General features: G+C 35.5%; 2 protein-coding genes across 2 annotated transcripts; one reads left to right on the plus strand and one right to left on the minus strand.

The window, feature by feature from the left end:
- Nucleotides 1-933: 933 nt before the first annotated feature.
- Nucleotides 934-9,110, plus strand: LOC128983292 (mitochondrial import inner membrane translocase subunit Tim22-like). Its single transcript, XM_054402537.1, has 4 exons — nucleotides 934-1,428; nucleotides 2,330-2,520; nucleotides 7,414-7,486; nucleotides 8,934-9,110. The coding sequence occupies exons 1-4, from the start codon at nucleotides 1,200-1,202 to the stop codon at nucleotides 9,011-9,013; spliced, it is 573 nt and encodes a 190-aa protein (XP_054258512.1). The 5' UTR covers nucleotides 934-1,199; the 3' UTR covers nucleotides 9,014-9,110.
- Nucleotides 9,111-9,745: 635 nt separating this feature from the next.
- LOC128991005 (probable Bax inhibitor 1) lies at nucleotides 9,746-24,840 on the minus strand. Its single transcript, XM_054413708.1, has 5 exons — nucleotides 24,612-24,840; nucleotides 21,438-21,667; nucleotides 15,955-16,181; nucleotides 11,037-11,207; nucleotides 9,746-10,244 (listed from the first exon to the last, which is right to left on the minus strand). Exons 1-5 carry the CDS (start codon nucleotides 24,656-24,658, stop codon nucleotides 10,215-10,217), a joined length of 705 nt encoding a protein of 234 aa, XP_054269683.1. The 5' UTR covers nucleotides 24,659-24,840; the 3' UTR covers nucleotides 9,746-10,214.
- Between the last annotated feature and the right edge of the window lie 271 nt (nucleotides 24,841-25,111).

Consider the following 25,111-nt stretch of genomic DNA (forward strand, 5'->3'; position numbering starts at 1 on the left):
CTAAACAATTTTAAAATATTTACAACTTTAATTATATAGAAATGTTCATAACACAGTAAGTAATTCCATTAGTTGCATAAGCTTTTACGTGAGTCTTTTTAATTAATTGAAAATTAAGTCTGTAATAACTCTTAAAATAGCTCCTGTACCGGTACTTGATAATTGCTTGATTTCTAGCAACGAGTACACAAGTTAAAAATTCAACAATGCATTAACATAACAAGATCTCTTTCACGCTGCAAGACTAGTAAACGGCAGAAGTAAGGCAGAACGGCAGAACTGCGGTATTGGTTTACCATACACGCCTGCAACGATGCGCTGCAAACCGCGCGACGAGTAGCTAAATGAACCGTAGAGTAAGTGAGCCTTCTAATATTTGTAGAGGGTTCACTTACTCTACAGATCATTGTGCCAATGAACTGTAGAGTAAGTGAGCCGTCTTCTATTTGTGTAATAGTTATCATGAAATAGGCTCGTATAGTATACGAGCCTACTCCTGTAATTTATTTAAATTCAGTATTTTGGCTCGTATACTATACGAGCTTATTCCTGAATTATTCAAGAATTCATACGCTTGGCTCATAGGCACAATGATCTGTAGAGTAAGTGAACCCTCTTAATTTATTTGATATTTTTGATCGGCTCGTATAGTATACGAGCCTGTAGTGCAAGTGAACCTTCAATATTATTTACGAAGCTCGTATAGACTATGATTTGTAGAGTAAGTGAGCCATGTGTTTTAAGAATTACATATTTGAAGGCTCATTGTGTCAATGATTCGTAGAGTAAGTGAACCCTAACCGGAAATTCGCTTAGTCTGCAAGTTTGCTGCGGCGGGAGTATTTTTCAAGTTTTTCTTCTTTACTATGCCGTCTGCATCTGCCGTCTGCTGTTGCTCTCGCTCTGCTTGTTTGTTTTTGTCTGTCGTTTTGGGTTTTGGTATGGTGATGGAGAATTTGAGTTAGGTTAGGTTGATGTTGATAGGTTTTTGTCATAATCAATTAGGATAGGCCTACTTTGATTTATTTGGTGAAAACTGAAAAGTACTGTGGAGGTTGAACTTGTCTTCGACTTTCCCACGAAGTCTCTTTAAACTTAGTTCTTTGGGTAGAACTTTGTAGGCTAGTTGGGTTGAACAAGGTCCAGAAAATAAACATAATTGTGTTCTGCATAATTGCATTTAATCCTTTATACTTATCATGTCTTCAGTGGAAAGAAACATCAATTCAGAGGCTGAAACCATCTTTCATAGCGATCCTTTTTTAGATAGTGTTGCTAGGTATTTCATAGGAAACAATAACCGCTACAGAGAGAATATAATCATACCCAAATCAATGGGTCCTGTTTACATTAAAACAAATGAAGAAAAAATGATTGAGGCTGCATTTGAAAGTTGTGCATTTAAAACCACAATAAGTTGTGTTGCTGGTAAGTAATAAAGGCATTTAATCCTAAAGGGTAATAAAGGTAATAAAGTAGAACATACCTAGGCTAGAACTAACAAGGCAAAAAAGTATATTTTTAACATTTGATAGCAAAACCTTGCTACCCGACTCTATTGTAAAAAGGCTATCGATTTTAATTTAATTTTAGCCTATACAAAGTATTAAATAAACACATGAGTAGGTTTTGATGTTTAAAGGACGCAAATTTATATTTATAGACATACTGTCTTGCATGGTCTGGTGTGAAGGCTAACCTACAAGGAGTTCACCTGTCGGTTGCTTTCTTCTCTCAATAATAAATAATTATAGCTTGGCTTCAAAATTTACGTACATCCCTACAGTAAAATGACCACCAGAGCTTAGATTGTATTTTATTTTCGGCCCGAACTAACGGCCCGAAGCAAGTTCTCTGAATAACAGACCAACCAAAAAATTGCTGGTAGCCTACTCGCAGCCCTTTAATCATTGTGAGTTTTAAAACCTAAAATTGCCAATTAGGTTACTTTCATCTATCCTTACTGAGTGAGTATGTGTACACAGAGAACATGTTTCATGACAAAATTTAATTTCTGTGTTTAAAAAATGACTGATAAATGACACAAAAGTAGACCTAGTTAAACAAATAAAACAGTCCCTTGAGCTCAGATGGTTGAAGACAGCTTCTTTCTTGGTCAACCCATTGACCCCAGAATTTTTTTTAATTTATATATTCAATTTTTTTTAGGTTAGGGTATGTCCTTTTAAGTCTTTTATTATGTAGGTCTATTTCAACTGGATACAGGAATCCATATTTAACAAAAAGCGAAAGCAAAAGAAAAAAAAACCATTGTTAAATGCATTAGGCTATTATTTTGCAGATTGTTAAAGTGATAATGAATTTTCAGGATTTGGCTTAGGAGCAGCTTTAGGACTATTTTCTTCCAGTGTAAATCCTACAATTGTACCGGGCCAAGAATTAAAAACTCAAAGTGCTCGAGAAATCCTTCGAGAAATGAAAGGCTCAATGCTAAGCTATGCCAAAAACTTTGCAATGGTTGGAGCAATGTTCTCTGCTATCGAATGCACAATTGAGTCGGTAAGTGGTTTTTAAATACTTCTTAAAATGTACTGTACCTATAGTCTAAGCAACATAGCCTGCTGTCTATCTTGTACGGTAGTTAAAGAAGAAGTTAACTTTACAACAATTCCATTTTTTATTCCAATGAATCGGTTAAACTACCTGGTGCAAATGCTCATTATTGAACCAATGTTTGAATAGTAAAATTATTTGACTCTGATTGAGTAAATTTTTACTTCATGTTTACGGCGCTAGATTTATTTAATTAATTTTCCTCATCATACTGGCATTAGGGGGACAAGCTGGTCTAGTGGTTAGAGAGCGGGACTGTTGGTCCATGAGGTCCAGGTTCAAATCCCGCCAAATCACCAATGGATTTGATCCAAGTGATAATGCCGCAACCCCTAGTTCTAGTCTTAAGTAATGTGAAAAACAATCCTGGGATTGTGTCTAGTATCCTAGGACAAAAAAAAACAAAAAACGTACCGGCATTAACAACTGTTATGATACAAATATATTTAAGCTTAGATGTAATTCATACTAATAATGACTTAATACTAATACTTAATAAGGAAAATTTCAGATAAAATAACTGTAACAAAACAAAATAAACTATGTATTTTATACATTAATACTATATCTATATAAATAAAATTAGAGTTTTGTCTGTATATTGCTCAGAATTATATACGTTTAGGTTATTTTTACGTTTTATACATTAAAGAAGCAGAAACGAGTCTTATCTCAATTTCTGTCTGTCTGTCTGTCTGTCTGTCTGTCTGTCTGTCCCTTTGTCTGTAACACTCAAGATGGCATTTTACGCAATCTTCTCCGTGAAAACCAGAGTACATATCAAGATCCAAGTCATTTTAATGTATTCACTGGATTGGCGAGAGTGTCTTTAGTGATTTAAATATAGCCTCATTACTTTGTAAATAAAATTACGGACGTTCAAAAATGCAGTTTTGTGCGATTTTTGTCAAATTTCCGTTCAATTTTTATCACATAATCGTCTATGAAATAACGAACAGCTGTTCGGATCAAGATTATTTTTTCTAGCTGTCAATGACATGTTTACAAATGTTGTTTACAAATACCGCAACTATTTCGAATCACGTTTTGAAAGCAAATCCCAACCAAGTGAGATTAAAAACGTTTTTCTTACATAACGGATTTAATTAATCGCAAGTGCAATAATATAGTCTAATAGTGTAACCGTAAATGAAATTAAATAACTAGACATCGTCCAAATCGGAACCAGAAATTCTTTGAGTATAAAATGTTTCTTGAGTTTTGACAACCAGAAAGAAGAAGACCTTGAATCAGTGTTGTATAGGGCTGTGACACTGAAATGATCGTCGCCAATAGCTTACAAAAAAGGTTTCCACTCATTGACGGCGCTTCAATGGCGGTTGTGTAAAGTTTAAAGTAAAAAATCACAACTGCAGTGGGTGATTGTAACTGAGGTTTAACAGAGGAAGTGCTAAACTCGCTTTTCCAATGTGTCACTTTCTGTTTCTACTCACCGTGTGATGCAATCGCTGGACCATACAGCCAATAGGCCCATAGCTCATATCTTGGGTACGTAAGCCTACATATTTATTCATAACAACTTTTTTGACGACGATCCTTGATACCGGTACTTTTCCATAGAATACATGGCCTACCTACTTAAAAAATAAAATTACAAATGACCAAAACCCCAACATTGTGTGATTTTCGTCACATTTCCTTCTAATGTGAATAGATATACTAATCTTTGTTTAGAGAATGCGTAATCTATTAAATAACAAAAAGTTGTTTGGGTAAGGTTGCTTTTTTTCAAACTGACACCGATAAGTTTACGCTATAACTTTTTACGAGAAAATCCAAAAGCAAGAGATCAATAACCTCGGGACTAGATATTAATGTATTTAATTGGTCCAATTTACTATAGTTCTTAGGTAGGTTTTTACGTAGGTAGAGGTCGTGCGGAACGAGGTGAAGCCTCAGATTTTCGGCGGGAACGGTCTAAAGCGGGGAAATCCATGGTGGGGGTAGGAGACGAGCCGATCGTCGCCTCGCATAGCGACACTTCCCCCGCCACACCACTATTCCCCTCCAAGCTTCACCTCGTTCCGTACGACCTCTACTGGTTCTTTTCCTTAGAACCGGTAGTTTACAAATTTGATATCGTTGGTGTTGCACCTTATTTATTAGAGCCGTCCGTATTCAATTTAAGTGATGTCTTAACTCTGTATAGTTTTGCTTTTTCTGTCTGGATTCCAAATCTTAGCTTACCCGGTATGCTAAGAAAATGATAACCTATTTGAGTAAAACATTTGTTGGGCAAACCATCATGAATTGTTTACGCCTTTATATTGTTTATGTATCAATAGTTCGTGGCCTTTGTTTGGATTGTTGTATTGTGTTGTTTTGTTGTATGTTGGTAACGCATTAATGTCCTTATTTCTCAGTGTTTCACGGAATGGACAAGAGCACCTTTGATACTGAAAATGTCAACCGGAATAAAGAGTTAAATGGTGAGGTTGAGGTAGTACTTTAAATACGTTTAAGTTAACCGATGTGGAAAGTAACTTTCAATTATAGGCCTACTTTAGGGCTACGCTTCATGGATCTATAAAACATTTTTTTAGTTTAATCATTGGACTTATGGACCAACACGATCCGGGTGACATTTAATTGCGAAGCATTTATTTTGGCTTACTGTCAGATACTGTATTTGCGAAGGTTTATATATAATAGTTTTGCCAGCATATCTGCAAATGTGCAAACTAATTGCTGTTCTTAATCTTAATATAAGAAGATTTCAACTGACTACTATAAGATCCCCGTGCGTAGAACGGGCACACAGCTAGTTGTAACTTAATTATAGTAGGTAAGCATAGTGAAGGTCTCATAGTAAGACCTGGAACCAGGACTGATTTACTTTTTTGTTTTAATGTCCACAGAGGCCAAAAACACTATCCATTCAAACCAGGGCCGGTTTAACCCATACGCGAACTACGCGGCCGCATATGGCGCCACGAAAGAGTGGCGCCGTGGTGCCAACGGAAATTTTTTTTGCGTGAATAACGTAATTTTGTTTATTTTTGCTCAGAGTTCAAGTATTCAAAGCACCACAATAAAGGCATTTATTCTGTTTGTACCAACAGCACTTAAAAATTTTGTATATTTGTACAGCACTACAACTTAAGGACTCAATGCCATTTGCAGTTTCGATTTGAACTGAGCTAACGCTCGGCAGTCGGCAGCGCCAGCGCGGCACCTATGGGTTTCATTTCATGACTCATGCTCGAGATAAGCAAGCGCGCAGCGCCACTTGTCACAAGAATAAACTTCCCCTTTCTTTCACTCCTTTCTGCCTCTGATCCTATAGCAGAGCACTACGTTGTATTGCACTCTTTTAGTTGTATACGTAGTAGGCCTATACCGTATCGGTATCATATTGGCATTGATTTGATGATTCATGATTGTTGATAAGCGAATTATTACGAGTGTTTTAAGTTTAATTTATAATTAGCGCATTAAATAAAAAGAAAGTATAAACTGAATAAATGAGTAAAACATATTGCGAGCCGAAACTATGAAAACAATGGCAGAAAAAAAGAAACTGTCTAGCACTTATCATAGAAAGCGTAAGGCGAATTTGGAAGAGGAAGAAAAAAAAAGCCAAATCAATGAGTAGACTTTAGTAGAAATCATCTGGTGGCGAGTCCAGTCAGCCCAAAGAAGTCACGGTAGAAGACGGCAATGACGTAGGTATTTATTTATTTATTTTCCAAGGAAAGATTAAAACAAGCAGCTGATCACAAACGACAAACATTACGTCATTGCCGTCTTCTATCGTGACGTCATGCTTGACGAGCGTTAAATTACGGCCTGTTTTTTTAGTGTGTCCTTGGTTTTGCTATAGTTTATATGATGAGTAAAAGTGTATAAATGTCACATTTCTGCGAATAATAAACAGCCTTCTATTGCAAGTTAGTATTCTTCTACCTAAACTTATAAAAAAAATTTCTTCCCAAAATTATTGGGAAAAAATTCACAAATACGGTTAAGTTATGTTCATGGGTTTGGGGGGGGGGGGAATTCTAAGTGGCGCTGATTCGGGTGTTCGCTTAACTCTGAAAAATTCCTAGAACCGGGCCTGATTCAAACTCATATACAGGGTAACATAAAGTCCCGCACGGGATTAATATGTTCTTGAGTGACAATGTGAAGTGTCATGTTGTTGATAACATCATTTACATTCCACTCTCGGTGGTGCAAAGTGCCCAACCGCTGTAACATAACGTTGTCACCTACAGTAGACTCCCTCTTATCCGGACTCCTCAGGACCAAAGCCAGTCCGGATAACGGGTTTTCCGGTTAAACCGATGTCCCCAAAAAATTTTTGTGTAACCCAAATATTTGACTTAAATTAAGGAGAGCATTGTATTTAGACTTGTGATCTCTGGTCTCAAATCTTTCCCACGAGAATAGTCGTTTCAGTACCGCCCACTTCCTGCTGATCTAGCCCGGTTAATCCGATGTGCTGATAAAAATTGTCTGGTTAAAGAGATGTCATTTCTGCCGAGTGTAGTCCAGTTAAACCGATTTCCGGGGAAAAGGTGTCCGGATAAGAGGGAGTCTACTGTACATTCACATTCTGCAGTTATGGTTCTGATATTATCGCTTCTAAATGGGGACAAACTCGTCTACCACTTTGCATTGATCACAACTGCATATTACCCCTATTGCAGGATAAAACTTGAATAGGGAAATTGAGAACAATAGTCTTTCACTGTGGCCCTTGTTCACTTTATTTATATATATATAAAAAAAATGGAGATCTACCTATTGTATTTAGTAGTTTAGGACTGATTAAGTTTCTTTTTAACCTGTTTTAATAATATTGTGTTGGTGCAGTACCGAGGCAAATCCGACTGGAAGAACGGAACCTACGCAGGAGGGGTCACTGGAGGTCTAATAGGTCTAAGAGGTTCGTATAATTTATTTTGTATGGAACACTAAGTACTCCGATATTAAACTGTATGTTGTTGTGTAAAACATGCATGTGGTTTGAAATAATCACAGCTCTAAAAACCCCAAGGAAATTTAGGATATTGGATATCCTGGGAAACTTAGGGATGATAACACAACTACAGTGTTAATACCGTTTTTTAATTAATTCTTTCCAAGTTGATAACTCTTTTTAAAATTTATCAGTGTATTCCATACAAAATTCTTTTGCTGTGTGAATCAATTATCACTTTTTTTCTAGAATCCATAATTCTATATCCCTATTCTGTAGTTTTGGAAATACCTACTACTATTTTCTGAAACCAAAGCCCAAACTGGAAGTTATATGGTTGAGAAACACTGCGAATTTAGAATGAATCAAATATTGATCTCCTTTCTTAGTCTTTGAAAATGAATTATTATTACACTATAGTATAGCTGATACCACAAGATTTGCTCAGATTATTTCCTCAATCAAGGGAAATCATTTTATTGCCGAGATAAGCTCACGGGTGTCACAATCGTGGAAGACGATTATGGTATTGTGGAGAGTGTGAAATATGCTCACGGGCGTTGTCGCGGTCTTCATCAGTGAAATAGCCTTCCAACTAAAAAAAATATTTTTACAATAGCCTTGCAAGCATTTAGCAGACAAGAAATCATCTGATAGGTGGCTGATGGGTCGTAAGTTGGAGACCCCTGCCTTAGACAACTAACATCACAGACATCCCATTCCTTTTTTAAAGTTTTATCCAGTAAAAATAGTAGTTGAATTGACCTTCTAGATTGTGCCACTGGCATATACGAGTATTTCCACCAACTTAAAATCATGTTTCAGAAACTAACAGAAAACAAGAATACACGCACGACACACTCTATGGTGCTTATTCAACTGTTTTCTTTCAATATAAAATGTTCTAAATCTAAATATATTGATATGCCCAATTCAGTGTCCAATCATCCCATTTAGAGTCCTTGGAGCCTAGACGTTCCAACTAATAAAACATTTAACAACTACAAAGCAAATTTCTAATCTCACAGTATACTAGATATTTAAATTACAATCACTTTGGTATTCGAACAAATATTTTGAGGTGGTTAATAGCTCGTCAGTTGCTGTTCGAACATAAAAAAATAAGCATTGCTCTTGTGGGGGGCAAATCCAAGATGGCCGTTGGCTTCCAAAGATTCCCTTGGAAATACATTCAAAGCAACAAAAAAACATTTCTAATCAGATTGGACTGAGATTCTCACAGTATACTGGATATTTACATTATTATCACTTTGGTTTTTGAAAAAATATTTTTGGATGATAATTAACTCTTCAGCAGCGGTTTGAAATTATCCAAGTTGGCCGCTAGCCTCGAAGGACTCTTAGCATTCCCTTCTTTGCAAAGTGATGTGACTCCACAGTTTTTCTGTTTCAGCGGGAGTGAAGGCAGGTGCTGTTGGGGCCGCAGGGTTTGCGGCGTTCTCTACACTCATTGACTACTACATGCACAGTTGAATCTGTTTAGGCCAATCTTTATTGTTTTGTATATTATACTGTTTATGTAATTAGTAAGTTGAATAGCTAAGTAAGTGAAATAAATGTTTATTATGCAGTTTTGTTTCATTAGTTGGACTTCTTCAGAAAAGTGCTTAAACCAGTACCAGTATTTTCAGTAATAAACTAAACATTTTACACTATAGCCACTCGGAATCCTTGTTTTAATCCATATGCTTTCAAAATAGAAATATTTTTTATACAAAATTTTTTAAATATGTGATCTTTAAAATGTTTGAGTATCTCCTTATTCCTTATTAATAAATCCTTATTAAAGAAATATTTAAAGTTTACAAGGGCATTCCTTAAAAATCTTGGTAAACGTCTACTTTGTTGTGTATTTTAAAAGTCAAGCTATAGATGTAAATTTCCTTTTCTTAAAGGCAATACTAATTCCAATCTAAAATAATGAAATAAATTAAATTTTTTTTAATGTAGGTTTTTGATGTTTTTTTTTTGTAAAGCTCACCCTGAAAACACCGGTACTGATCTTCCTCTTAAAACAAAACTTAAATAAAAAATTCAGGTGTGAAATCTTTACATAATAAAATAAAAGTATCCAAATAGATTTAATTTTTTAAAGGTTTTTTTACAGCGATTGAAGAAGATTTAGATATTAGACATAAAACATAAACTAACCAAGAAAGCTTGAATGAAGAAGTACAAAAGGCAACATAATGACAAGTCTTTAGCTTATAAATACTACACGTTTATTTAACTTCCTTACACAATAGGTAGGTACACAGTACACACATGCCAACCACCGAAGTTGCGGCTGCACAACCCTTACATCTAGTGTATCAAATAAAACATTTTTACATTTTAAACTCATAGGAAAAATAGAACAAAAATATATTTCTGACACTAGTTAACTCTTTACTATAATTACTCTCTTGGGCTTGGATAAAAAGCTAATTTAAAACTAAAAAGCTGTATGTAAAGGTGGTAGAACCGCAACACTAAACTATAGACCTAAATCTATTACATTATTAAAACACTTCATAACCATACAGTAATTTTTCAACACAAAAACTCCAATCGATAAAAGATTACAAATTTATCTTTACACATAATATTAGTAAAACATAAAAGAGATACATGAATAATTAGAATTTCACAAATGCTGCCTTTTGCAGGCTGAGCAACTTCCAGTCTTCTCTTATCATTCCTTCTTGCGCTGGTTTCGGTTTTCCTGTAAACAATAAAAACTGGCATTAAAAACCGTCACAATTTTTAATTATTCATTGGAATATTTTCCTTTTTTACACCAGGAATCAATTCTAGTTATTATTCTATGTAATGTTGAGTGTTTTATTGGAAATTCACCATCAAATTGAGAATAAAAAAGTAAACAATAGATTAATAAAAATGGATTATAAAACAAAAAAAATCATCAAAGATAAAAAGAAAAATCAATCAATCATTCAGATGGGGATGCTACCACCTAGGTGTGTGTTTTAACCCAAATATGAGTGAAGGATGGGTGTAGAATGGTGTGAGATGATACATATAGCTTTGTTACGGATTAGGATAAACTGTTTAAAGTCCAAAGATCAGTAACAGCTGAGTCCAAAGAAATAACATGATTGAATTAAATACAGAATCATAAGTTGAGTTAGAATATACACTATTCAACATTCTCTCTCACATAAAAGAAGGAATAAAACCTTACCTAGGAACAATACCTTCACCTTTGTATACACAGTACTAGTGGGAGTACTGATTGATTTTCAGGAGTTAGGAGTTAAATAATGTATTACTTGCACTCGTATATGTTTCAAGTCTTGTATGTAGTAATTTACTGAAAGGAAATATGTTTTCAAAAACATTTAACTTTTAATCACTTATTTCAAGCTTTAATCAATGTCCTCGGCCCCAAAGAGTCCAGGTAACATGGAGTTATACTGTAACTGAAGACAAGAAGACTCTTAAACTTATTTAGATTTGATCATAGTGTTTTCAAACTACTGTAACTACACAATACCTTCTCAGAAAGGATGATGACCAGACGACGGAAGATGCCGATAAAGTCGATAAAAAGATCGACTGAGTGAATGACGAAATCCTTGTCTCCGCTGCGGCGCTTCTCAATAATCAGCTGAGTGTCGTACAACACGAATCCGCACATCAGGAACAGTCCCAGGTACAAGTAGATCTGAGACACACCGAGAACCAACTTTTAGAACATGCGAACCAAATAGTGTTATAATACACTCTTAAAACTATGCAAGATTTTAAAGTTTATTTAGTTCTTTAAAGGAATCCGTTCACCAGAGCTTTTTTAGGTTGTAGCGCTCGCCTAATATGTTTTAAATCCATTCCTGCAACAAGTAGTTTGGTTATTGTATTAACAATTGGTACAATTGGTACTGGAGGGGGTAGAATTGGGGGGATCCCTTATCAAAATATCAGGGTGGCCTGGACTTTTTTAGGCTTCATATTTTACAGGTAAAAGGGGGGCATCCCCTCTCTGAAACTGCATCCAGAGGCCACTACTGAGTATAATATTACAACTGATATTCAGCAACCAGAAATTCAAAGAAGTTGGCTTAAATGAAGCCTAAATTAAAACAGGGTTGATTCTTTTAACAACTATAATTGACTTCATAAATTCCTGAAATTAAAAAAAACCCATAATTTAAGTTTACACCTTACAAAACAATACATAGACAGCAATTATTGCGCAAAAGTGAAAATAAGTAGAAGATTAAATGGATTTGTGTAGCTTAAAATGTACCAAGAGTTTATGAATGAGTCACTAAATATGACTTGTATGCAAATAAACCTTTGGGTTGATATAGCACAGATTCTAGCCAAGCATAAAATAAATAAATGTTTGGAATTCCGACTGTGCTCCAAATTTTTAAAGTATAACTCAATAACACTTCAAAACTAGGCACATGTTTAAGGAAGATAAACAAGTTGCTTTAAGTCCACTGATGCTATTAAGATTCCGTGTTCAGTTAGAACTTTAAGATGTCGTGCTACCACTAATTTGTTGTGTAACTAAAGAAAAAAACTTTAAAAAACCATTGGTATGCACTTGTTTACTGGATGAACTGTTTTTGTCATCTACCGATCTATCACATTTTTTTAGAAAATATGAAGGTCTAATAATACAATTTTAGCACATGATGTATTTTAGCATAAATGTTTACAACACATCATTTTGTGTAGAATGTTTAATGGTTTATAAATGAGTCACCAAATGTGACTTGCACGCATAAATAAACCCATTAGAATTGCTGTAGCACAGATTCTAGCCAAGCATAAAATAAATAAATGTTTGGAATTCCGACTGTGCTCCTGATTTCCTAAGTATTCATAACAATACAGTATGACCAGTAGCTAGCTAGTCTGTCCCTTGCTACCTGTGCGGTCGGTCATCTTTTGTTAGAACAGGCCTGTTTCTTAAATGTTTAATTGTTTTATGTATTTATTTGGAGACGTAGGAATTGGCTAACTCAGGAACTCGCTAACTCGGTCGTGTGTCGGAACTGGCTAACTCCGGAACTGGCTAACCGTCTCAGTCAGGAATTGGCTAACTCCGGAACCCGCTAACTCGATTTTGTCTCGCGGCGGAATTCGCTAACTCTGGAAGTCGCTAACCCGGCCGCGCCCACTGCACGGAGCGTTGCCAACCTTGTACGACAAAATAATCGTACACTGCCGTATTTCAAAATGTCAGTGTCAATAAAGATACAGTAAATGTTATTGTTTTTTGTTATCAATTCCACTTTTAACAGATAACTAGCCCAAAGTAATTCAAAAGACAATTAAAAAATCATGAAAAAGTGTTTTTTTTATTAAACTGTACAATGGCCAGTTAAATGTGTATGATTTCGATCTTAAATATAAATGCCATCAGTTTAATTGGTACTAAATAATCCTCTACGAAACTAAGCTAAAATACACGCAAGTTCTTAAACACGGAAACAGATGTATGTTACATGTTATAAAACCGTTTTTAGATTGTACACCTAAGCACCTCTAGTAAAAAATAGTAGAAGATATAATATTCATATAATAAAACGTTACACGGTAATTTTAATTCACGATTCTTAATAAACGAATTGACGGATTTTCCTGATTTGAGTGTTGGGTTTCCTTTATATTGCTTTCACAATCGATATAAACTATACCAAGCCATTGCTTGGTTCACCGTTCCCCAGTACTGAGCTTCACAATAGACAATAGCTTTGTTTTTGGATAACATTAAGTAATTTTAGCTATGACCACCAATTCATAGAATAGAATTGTAACAAACAAGAACGCCTGCGTCCATTTAGAATCAGCCTAGAGACAAACTCCAGACTTTTAAAAAGTAGGCCTACTGAAAGACGTAATTCAACAAAATTAAGAGGATGACCCCGGGTCTACACTAATAGCCTACGATAAAAAAAAATTTACAAGTTGTATTTATGCATAGACTAACTTTTAATGCAATCCATGAATACATTAGGCCTACCACTTTATAATGTATTGATAAATATTTATTTAAATTCAATAGCTCTATTTAAAAATACATTATCACTACAATGTAATTCTTTAGTGACGTTTAACGTGTAAATTTTATTATGATTTATGATTCAAGGTTACAAGCCTAGTATATAAAATACGAACTCAATAATTTTATTTGCAGAAATTTACAAAATGGTATTTATTCGAATAAAAGAAACAAATGGTGGACTACGAAAATAGATATTTCATAACATGTAATAGATCCAAATTAAATGTGCATTTTTATCTTTTTGCATACCAAAAGCTACTATTTAAGTAAGAAACCCACATATAAAACATACTCCCTTATATTAGTACATTTCTCATCCTAATGGATCAGCTGAAGACACTTTTATTGTTAGTTCTGTCCGGTGCACTGTCTTTAGAGGTCGTGTTTTGTTTACAATTGTTTCTTGTTTTCAGTAATTTAAAACCTCGTTTAACCAAATAAAACGTTCTAATCACAACCAATAACACGTCCCATAGTTATATAACCAAACAGTAATGAACAAATCATGAAGTTAACCATAAAATAATAGAAACACAATTTTGTCGACACTAGCGATCAGTGTCACCGGACATGAACTAGACACGAAAAACGAGCTTCAAAGTTTACAATGGGATGTCAAGTTTACTTGTGTTGGTTAGTCTATGGTAAGACTATAATGCATTTTCCACAATAATAATCATAGGAATAATGTTAAACATACTTCTAAATATATTTATTTTATCGACTACGTTGCTCTTACTCCTAATTAATCGTAGGATACGACATTATGGTACCGATACGATATAGGTACTACACTTTCGGCAACACTGGCCAAAAATATTCGTGCTTGGCTCCCATTGGACGGCTCGCGAGGCTTCTGATTGGGAGTTAGCGAGTTCCGCCGAGGGACCGAGTTATCGACTTCCGTGCGAGGACGGAATTCGCTAACCCGGCTCTAGAGCGGGTTAGCGGGTTCCGGAGTTAGCCAATTCCGAAACCGAACAAGTTAGCGAGTTCCTCTAATCGACCAAATTTGAAGATAGGGCATTTAACATGGGGTTAGCGAGTTCCAGAGTTAGCCAATTCCGCGGACCCTTTATTTGTGTTCTTCTGATGATGTTAACTATTGATCAACTCTACATATGTACCTGAAGCTGATGATGGTGTTTTAACCCCATAACATGTCCTGAATTGACATATTTTATTGAGCTGTGACAGCATTACGTAAGTAATTTAGTCTTACATTATGCCCAACAGCTCAGGGGCTACACACATGGATTTTAATGGTAAAACGTTGACAGACAAAAAAGAGTGATCAAGGGTAACAGAACAAGTAAAGATCCCTAGGGAACAAGGAATTTCGCCCAATATTTTGTTTACGATAAAATTTAAAAAACCAGGGATAGTATAATACTGAAGAAAGTGAACGCTGATCCAAACTTAATTTTTCATCCGCCTCATTTTCTGAGAAAATAACCTATGACATTCTGATAATAGACTAAGCAAAAACAATTGAAATTTTTTAGAAATCATTTAGCGTAATGTAAATGTTTAACCGGTTTAAATACGAGTCACCAAATATGACTAGTTTACAGATAAAACATTGGGTTGCTGTCGCACAGATTCTAGCCAAGCATAAAATAAATAAATGTTTGGAATTCCGACTGTGCTACAAGCTGTAGAACATTAAAAAATAACTACAACTTTCTCTGGATTCTTTATCTTGTATAATACCAATGCATTATGCCTAAGCCGTTTTCAATTGATTTGCAATATTTTAGTATTCATTATAACTCTACCCTTTTTAATTCAAAATATTTTAAATCTGCGGCAACATAACAGAAGAAACCTCCTAAATCCAACTTCAGGATAACTGACGGGTTATTCGATTACGTCATCACAATTTCCTGTTCTTTCATTTGCAAACCGGTAGTGCGTGGTTGGAGTCAGTCAGTGCCTGATTTAGAGTTGGTATTTGCAACCCTAACTAACCCAAATGGTCTCCATTTCTAAGGTAGAACTTTATCGTGATCACAGTGACGTAATCATCACCCACGATCACCGCAAAATAGTGAATATCTCTTGTGATTATGGGGACATTATAATCGTCACATAAGTGTGGGGATTGATTGATTTTAGAAAATAAAAATTCCATCTTTGTTCTAAAAGAATTGTTTTGTACGAATCCCTACAGCCCCTTTTGCATGCAGTCGTAGACCATGGCCTATACCCATGTTTATAAAACGTTTGACAAATCTTTTATGTGAATTCTAACAATACCTTTTATTTCCCAACAGTAAATTCATTGATTTTCTGGCTCTTATGTTTAGGCTTCAATCCAAAAGCATTTGTGTTTTGATCAATGCCTGGACCAGAACTCAAAAATTAATAACTCTACTGTCTTATCATTTACCTGAAAGATGAGACGAGAGCCGAGCAGGATGTTGGCTAAGGACAGCAGTAACAGAGAGGACAGCAGAGTCATCAGAGTGCCTCCCAGATAGAGCCACTGTCCTCGCTGAGCTGTCATGGCGGCAATGCTGAACGAGGCAAACACCACCGACGTGCCGATGAATGCGGTCACAATAATCTGTGGGTTGATGGAAACAGCCATGTCTAACAGTGGACCCATCCCCAGACCTGTCAACCAGTTAAAAATTGTTACTGATAATCTAGTATTTCCTAAACTAATAGTTTTGAAGACGTAATTTAAATGTTAATAACTTACATTATAATCTGTTTAAAAGGTTGTTTCAACTAATTTTATATACTGTGTTTGATAACCCTAAAAAAATTGGAAGATCCACAACTTGTGATCTAAGTTGTAATTTAATTTGAACCTGGTTAAAAATTAACACATGCCTAAGGTCTACTAACTTGGCAGCTGATAACATGGCAATCAGGATTTCTCGGTGAACCTGAGACGATGAAGTTTCACTGACTTTGTCAGTACTTTTTATTGGCGGCCCAGACGGCAAACTATACAACTCGATAGCTTCAATAGTTGTTACACTAAACTAATGTTGTAAAGTGAAATTGAATTGAATTGTAAAATAAAGATAGAAAATATCTAGTACATGTTTATTGAAAGTAGCAGTGGACTGTAATAATTATAAGTTTGTTTTTAAAATATGTATAACCAAACAAAACATATGATTTGAATCACACATTGATAAATATAGTCTTTTTGAGAAATAATTGTATATAGGCTATGTAATTTATGTGTTTTTACACAAATGTGAACCATAAAAACCGAGAAGTCATACCGACGATCATGCAGTGACCGCGGAGTCATGTCGAAGATCACACCGTGATTGCGAGTCATTCCAGCGATCTAGCCGTGACTGCGAGTCATTTCGACCATTGCACCTGACCGCAGTAGTTGCTTACACAATGATGCCGCAATCGCAGATTGTGGTCACTGATGACATCGTGTTAGGTTTAGGTAGCAATATTGCTCTAGGCTACACAAGTTAACATTTAGGATTTATTAAACTAAACTGCTTTTATACTCATATTTATTTCAAGGCCTTTTTCAAGATCGAAATTTATTTCAGGCCTCATAACTACACGGATTTTTAAATGCAGTGATAGTTTGTTTTAATACCTGTTTGTGATTAGCTAAGGGTAGGAATATTGTATAATGAGACTGATGTTTTAAAGTTAAATTTCACCCGATATGACACTATTTAGTCACAAGTTTTTTCTAACTTGTAAATTTTTTCCCATTATTGGTTTTTATAGATCAGTGCCACAAACGATAAAAATTGATTTTGTTTGTCTTTTTTGGTAACTGCAATACTCAACACTTTTAAAACAAACCCTTTTATGCACAGGAAAAATCCTGTCCTGTCCCATCCCGAAAATTGGGAATGAAATAAAAATTCCATCCCGCCCCATCCCGAAAATCAGGAAGGAAATAAAAATCCTGTCCCATTACGAACTTAATATCCCCCCTCCCTTGGAACCACCTCTTAGTCCTTACCCCAACTTTGAAAAAACAGCCAACAGCTGATTACGTTACGCTAAAATGTGGTGAGGAGACCTTTTCCTTAAATCACCTAAATTTTTTGAACGGAGTATAGTGCAAAGAAGCTCATTTCTTATCAATCCGTTTTTTTAACTCTCAAACCATTCCAATATTGTAAAAAAATATAACAAAAAACCTCGTAAAACTGTCTAGGAAGCTCACGTCAACAATCCTAAAAGATAAGAAACATTTGTTTGAACTATGGTTTTAAATAGTAGACCTATTGTTTACATTTTCACCATCATCAAGATAGTGCAATAATGAATTACTCATAAGAGTTAAAATTATGGTACTACCTATTTAGAAAATAGAAGTGTGAAAAAGACAGTTCACAAAATTGATCAAAAGCTTTTGGGAATTCTTAAGTAATCGATCATTAGGTCCAAGAACTAAGACTGCTCCTCTTAATCATTTTTTAACTTATTTTAATCTACTAAGGTTGCACAAAAAGCATTTTCTGATATTAGTACCTATGCAACTGTGAGTTATGTTATCAGGAATGACAGATAACACATTTGGCTAATTACCGCATGACTAACCAGCTGTGAAAACAATTAGAAATATGTTCATATAATGAATCAACCTCAATATTAAAACCTTTGCCATTGGTAACACTGTAGATGTAAACTCAATTTAATCTGTTCTAATTAGATAATATAAAATTTAACGATCATAGGCTAAGTATTAATTTAAAATAGGATTGTGATGCTAAAATCTGTAGTTTTTAAACAACTGGTAGATTTAGTTTTGGTTTAATCTTGTAATTTACTTACCTAATTCATAAACGTTATTTGACTGAACATTTAATATAGCCATGTGTTATATTAATCCAACAACAAAAACACAATTGGTCAAGGGAAAGAGTAATCTATACTATTATAAAAAAGAGGTCGTTGCTGTATGTGTGTATGGGAAAAGTAAACTCGAAAAATACTGGTCGGATTGGGCTGAAATTTGGCATGATGATAGCTCACATTCCCGATTAACATATAGGCATATTCTTATTTCAAAAATCCTTTCGGGCTCCGCCCCAGTGGCTCTGGAGTTTCCCATGTTAACCTTATGAGAAATGGAATTATTGAATCTTAACAGCTGTTTCAATTAAACAAGTTGGTTCTGTTCTATGATGTGCAATAGCATTAAAGTTACAAGGATTACCAACAGGGTGCAGCACTATTATTTCTTTTACATTTATGACAACAGCTAATTTGCAACCAAAAGGTGAGTGAGCGTAGCGAACGAACTTCAACCTGGAGGCGAGTTAGCGTAGCGAACGAGCTAACCTGAAGGCAAGTGAGCGCAGCGAACGAGCTCCAACCTAAAGGTGAGTGAGCGTAGCGAACGAGCTCCAACCTAAAGATGAGTGAGCGTAGCGAACGAGCTCCAACCTAAAGGTGAGTGAGCGTAGCGAACAAACTTCAACCAGGACGTGATTGAGCCATGCGAACGAGATAATCTTGAAAATTAAGAAGTTAAACGGGGCAAAGCCCGCGGGTTACAGCTAGTTTAAGATAAATTTGTGATAATCAGTTGTAAAATCATTAGGGTCTACAAGAACAGTTTCACCGATTCGCCTCAATAAATGTCAGCAATCTTATTTGCTAACTGGTTTTACATTTCCCATTAACAGTTCCTAATTGTTGATGACAGGTATTGTAATCCAATTAGTCAATAGTTCAAGCAGTTCAAGGACTACTACAATGGATTTGAATCCTACTTAGTTCATGTTCTTAAAATGTTGACGAAGTTTAATTCAATTTAACAGACCCTGACTGCTATTGGAACAATGTCCACTTTCCTTCTCAGTGGTTTACTTTGCAATGGGGTATAACTTAACCACAGTTAGAAATAGTCCTTTGATTCTACTTTGATAAAATAGGCGTTGTGCAGCAATTAGGTTTTAATATCAACAATGATTACACAACTTTCTATTATTCATGGTATTTTCCGACAATGGGAATGTTAATTTTAAAAATTGCCTACTTTCGTTAATTTTAATTAGCTGTTAGAACGTGTAAAACTGATTCCATCAATCAAATATTCTTTATTCAAGTTTAGACAATATGTCTTGAATAGCGTCATTAAACTAACATAAACAAAATACCCCCGCCGCAGCAAACCTGCAGACTAAGCGAATTTCCATTTGACTGATTGGATTTACACTGAAATGTCTACTTAAAAATATAACATTTATTCTCTATTTAAATAGAATTAGTTTAACTAGTTCTTAGGTTTGCTGCATCAGGGAGAGTAAAACTGTTTTTTTTTTTGTAAAACGTTAATTAGTAAGAAATAATAACATTTTCCAAATTTGATCAAAATATGTTCATAAACAAGCAAACTACAACAATTTACTTATTCTCCATAAGAATAACATGGGAATTTTAAATTTACAATTTTTTGGAATTTTCTCCGTAACCATTAGGCGCATAATAACGCTTCAATATACTAAATTATTTGTTTTTTTAAGCTCTACAAAATGGTTTGGAAAGAAATTGCTAAATTTTATGTTTTTTGGGTCAAAAATGGGAAAAACCTATTTTTACCCCATAAAACCCCCCGTAAACCCCTGTTCCCATGGTCCAATCATGCTGGATCGCGAACTCGTTCGAATAAATGTAGGTTTACACGTTTGTACCAAATTTCATCAAAATCGGATCATTTTTGCTCGAGTTATCGTGCTAACGGACACACATATATATATATATATATATAAATATATAAATATATATATATATATATGAATTTGAACGTATGGTGTTTTTGGCCTCTAGGGACCTCAAAATGAAAAAAAAAATCGGTCCCGCGTCCAGGTCTTACCATGAGTACTACGGTAATAGCTTATTCCCTATATGGGAAATTCGCTAAAATTATAAGCTAACCTAATTTAAATATTTTTGTTTTTGTTTAATCGATTCCAATTGAAAGGTAGAAAAAGTAAATTGTTTAATCTACATAATCTAGTAGTCTTTCTTATTGTTACCTTGAGACCAATCCATATTTTTTAACAAAAACCTATCTTCAGAATGTTAAATGGCCTAAGACCCCTAAGTTGATATCGAAATGGCATTAGCCTATTTATTGATTCTTAGCCATGTTACTTATGGTCTCCAGCTATGGGGCCATGCAGCCAGTGTCTCCAGAATCCTTAAGCTGCAGAAGAAAGCTCTGAGAATCATGACTGGCAGCGGGCGACAGGAGCATTGCAAGCCTATATTTGCTGACTTGGGCATACTCACCATATACAGCAACTACATCCTTCAATGTGTCAGCTACGTACACTCTAATGTGCATACCTTTACCACCAGACAGCAGGTGCATGCTCATAACACCAGGCGCAAAAATCATATTGATGTACCCTATTGTAGGCTTAGCAGGACAAGACGCTTTCCCGGTCATGGCCCTCAGACTGACCAATAAGTTGCCGGTTGCAGTTAGGGATTGAAACCACAATCAGTTTAAAGCCAGGTTAAAGTGTTGGCTAAAAGCTAAAAGCTTGGCCGTATTTCTGTCTCAGGGAGTTCGCTGAGGACGACCTCACAGGAATTTAAATCTACCGCCATTAAGTTTATTTAAGTTCTTTTTTTATCTTAATGACCATACAAAACCAGACTAAATGGAAGTCTGTACATATTGTAAAATATTAGTTGTATTTGTTTTATTGTAAATATTGTCACAGCCTATATGCTGGTATCAAGCCAAGGAGGAGGTAATAAGTAAGGTAAGGTAGTATATAATAGGATTATATTTGTGCTCAATTTCAACTATTTTTGTTTAGTGGTAAGCATGGCAGATACCGAGATACCTTATTTAGTTATAGTTTTAAAAGATCTATTGTAACCTTGTAAAGATATATCTTAGCCTACCTGAAAAGAAGGCGAATCCAAGCAGGAATCCAACCCTCATCTGTCTGTTTTTGCCGTTGTCGGGTGTAGACATAAGGGCGAACAGTAGTCCAACAGCTGCGATGACGGTGAGCAGACCTGCGGACAAGATCTCCGTGTACATGTGGACGTACGCACCAACAGCTGCAGCAACCGTAGACATGGTGAGGCAGGCGTAGACATTCTTCAAGTGTGTACGCACTGGCTCTTCCCTGCAACATAAAAATGGATCACAGCTGTTTGCTAAATTTATATCGAGCCTATTTTGTTGAGAAATATTTAGATGTTAGGAGTTTGAAAGATTAAGTATCGTGATACTTAATCTTTAAAAAAATTAAAAAAAAAATTGAAACTTCAGTGACTGTACCCATAAACTACTTCACATTTGGATAAATAGCCAGAGAAAGTCAAGAAGAGAAGTTCTCTAGAGCTTGTAGTGACAATGAGAGGCTAGCAAGAGAAAAGATTTATAGCTTTGACCCTGTCATCAAAGCCAATGATTTTACTCAATTGGAGTTATTCATATGACATAGATACCAGTAATTATTTGGGTGTCTGTGCATGTAAAAAGTTGTTTGAAAAAATACAGTAAGCGTTCTGGATGATTTAACTTAAGCCAGTTAATTTTGCACTATCTAATTAACGGGTTGGGATACAAAATATAAGCATACAGTTCTTTGAAGCTACCCAAAGAAAAAATTCATATTGATGTTTAAAACTCAACGAGCTCGCAAGAGTGACACAAAGAGCCTGAATATGAGGTTATAACCTTGAAACCGCATACAGAACTTAAAAACCTGCTCACTACAAAATTTAGTATCACAGACGTAATCAGGTAATTTACACCATTTTAATGTCCAAGAAAGATTAGGCCTACGCTTTTAAGCATTTCATTCAGGTGGGCTAAAATGTTCTGGCGAATAAAGCACAAGAGATTAGGAAATAATATAATGTAAGTTACTTAAGATTACCGTAATCAATGCTGTTTACAAATGTCCCTGTACCTAATAAAAATCTGTAGCTACTGTTTTTAAACACTGTTGAACCTCGGTCTTCAGCAGATGACCATACATTGTTATTTGGAAAAAAACTGGACATTATGTTAGGATTAAGGGATGAGATAAGAAAAGCGGTAAATTCTCTAATAGCCTACATTAGGCCTAAATACAACATCCTTTTATATAAGAGAGATAATTTGTTTCAAAAGCTTACTCAGAAAATGATATCAAATTTAAAGGCTACTGATTTACAAAGCAAAAACTTATCAACTCAGAATAGGTATCAAGCTCCCAACGTTTAAGTTAACTTAGTGCCTCAAGCACAGAACATTTTCTTCACACTAGGCTGTAGGTACCCTAGGACAATTTAAGTTATTAACTAAAGTTCCAGGCTTTCTTCAGCGAAAGGAATATTCTTTCTAATAACATGTTTCGTTTTAAGTTCACTTGGACGGAATTTCAAGATTTAAGTTGGGCCGAGTCATAGCACGAGTCCAAGGCGATGAGCAGGGAGGTTGTAGTTGGTTCTATTTCTCGTTTCATAGCTGTGTACTTCTTCATGTCACTTAAGATTCCTGGTTGAGGCCAAAATAATGGTTTCTATTATGTATTATGCTGATTACAGTAGGCCCTACCGGTACCTCATTGTTTTTGAAGAAACCTCTAGAATTTTCCAGCCAGTCGGCATCATAGCCTACATGATTTTTGGATCTTTTTTTCTGCAGTATATTAATACACGTTCCAAGTGAGTATGAACCGCAGATTCCCAAACAGCTATTAATTACATAGGGTATCGTTGATGGCTTTCAAATAGCCTAGAGCATGATACGCCACAAGCACAGCTTCTTGCGTGCAGACGCTGTTAATTCTCCTCAGAGCTTTCGATAAGTGTCAAGTTATGTTTGCTCAAACCATTGTTCTCAAACATTCATAATTTATTTTTGCCCACTTGGAAAGCACGGACTTAATAATGAGTTGTTCTTATTGAGTGATAGGCCTAGGGCCTAACCTATCAGATTCTTGAATAAGGAGGGCAAGTTATAATTTTACGCGTTGTGTGAGTAGACCTAGCCTAAATCAACTTTAAGTTAACACATTACCCGCTTAAGACGTCTTAAGATGTCCTAAACCCTATTAAGAAATAGTGGAGGACGTCCTAAGACGTCCTTGTGTAAGGTTAAGCAAATGGTGTTACAGTTGTCCCCGTTTTCAAACTAAGGAATTGAAACTCCGTCAGCCCTTGGGGGACATACTGTAGTAAGTTATTACGTCATTACCGCCGCTTGCAGATCCGCTGCTACAGTTGGTGGCGCTCGCGGCGGAATTTTTGAATGAATTGGCCAAACAAAAGCAGCCAGTAAGTTACCGTATGAGTCTAGTGTTTGACGTTGAACGTTACTACCTGCTGAGCGTGATCTGTAAATAGGCCTACAATAGAAATCTGTTTTTGCCGCCACTCCTTAGTTCGGGCGCGCTCCAATTTTTTGCGGATTTTTAAGTTCGCTCTTGCCTTTATGTAAGTTTGCGCTTGTGCTTAGTCGTGTTTGGACTTTTTACTATCTGTGGGTGTTTAGCGAACTACGTCGACTCTCGTTGTAAAGCAGGACATCACCACACGTTCTTTGCTATTCTTCAGACTGAAATTGGAAAGCCAATCACACTAATCGGGTTTGTTCGACGCTGAGGGCTGTGCCGCACTGGGTTAAGCCCTTTATTTAAGTTTATATTACACCCTTTTTATATTACACCCGGGAGTTTATATTACATCCTTTGACGTGCCGCAGCGAATGTGTTAAGAAGTTACAAGTGTCACTTTAGAGAACACCAAACTTAGGTTGTAGGCCCTATAGTTGAAAAATGTGCCTTTTTGGTCTATGCCTAGATATTTACAAACAACCTTGTAACTGTAATCATGCAGTGACAGAAAGAAGATTGAATAGGCTATCACTACTACGTACAATATTAACCCGATCGTTACGGGGAAATATGCCTAGCCTTGTGGTAGAATATTTCTGATAACTAATTAATCTAAATAAGTAATCATTATTGTATAAAATATTAGTTTAAAGTCAAGAATTGTCATGCAGAATATTGGTCACTGAACTGACATAATCTCTAGGTTTTGTTGCAACATTTATTTTGACTTAGGCTAACTTACAGTTTGGACGTAAAAGATTCTGTAAATGTTCTAGCAACTCTTTCCATTTTAGCGGAGTAGAAGATGGTATGACCCAAATTAACACAAGTCAAACAAAGACGAAAATATTGTAGTAAACACTACCCAAATCACTCCCGAATATTTCTTTCTCAATTCAACACTCAACTAGTTTAGGTCGTTTCGTTTCTTTTCGGTTCTGCTGATCTGATCTGACGATTGACGAATCATGGAAATTGAAGATAATGGTGGAGGTTGACACTGTTGACAGCATGAGCAAAAAGACACGTAGTTCTACAAGAAATATTTTAAAGAAAAATGACATGGCTGTGGCATTGATTATGTACGTAGTTCAATGATTATTTAAAATGTATCTATACTGTAATTTACTTTACTAATGTCGTTGGAATTAACAATTACAAAGTTAAAACACTTAATCACATATTTTTTTATTTTGTAAGAAACCCCCCAGACAATTGAGGAAATAGTCTCACGCAGATTTC

This window comes from Macrosteles quadrilineatus, unplaced genomic scaffold (genome assembly GCF_028750875.1).
Source record: "Macrosteles quadrilineatus isolate MER2022 unplaced genomic scaffold, UCM_ALF_1.0 Scaffold_1__1_contigs__length_201487025, whole genome shotgun sequence".
Classification (NCBI taxonomy): Eukaryota; Metazoa; Arthropoda; class Insecta; order Hemiptera; family Cicadellidae; genus Macrosteles; species Macrosteles quadrilineatus.

Coding starts and splice junctions, on each gene's coding strand:
- LOC128983292 (XM_054402537.1), top strand. CDS start 1,200: ATGTCTTCAGTGGAAAGAAACATCAATTCAGAGGCTGAAACCATCTTT. Junction 2,521..7,413: donor TCGAATGCACAATTGAGTCG/GTAAGTGGTTTT, acceptor GTGTTGGTGCAG/TACCGAGGCAAATCCGACTG. Junction 7,487..8,933: donor AGGTCTAATAGGTCTAAGAG/GTTCGTATAATT, acceptor TTTCTGTTTCAG/CGGGAGTGAAGGCAGGTGCT.
- LOC128991005 (XM_054413708.1), bottom strand. CDS start 24,658: ATGGAAAGAGTTGCTAGAACATTTACAGAATCTTTTACGTCCAAACT. Junction 21,668..24,611: donor GAATCTTTTACGTCCAAACT/GTAAGTTAGCCT, acceptor TTTATGTTGCAG/GGAAGAGCCAGTGCGTACAC. Junction 10,245..11,036: donor TCATCATCCTTTCTGAGAAG/GTATTGTGTAGT, acceptor TATTGTTTACAG/GAAAACCGAAACCAGCGCAA.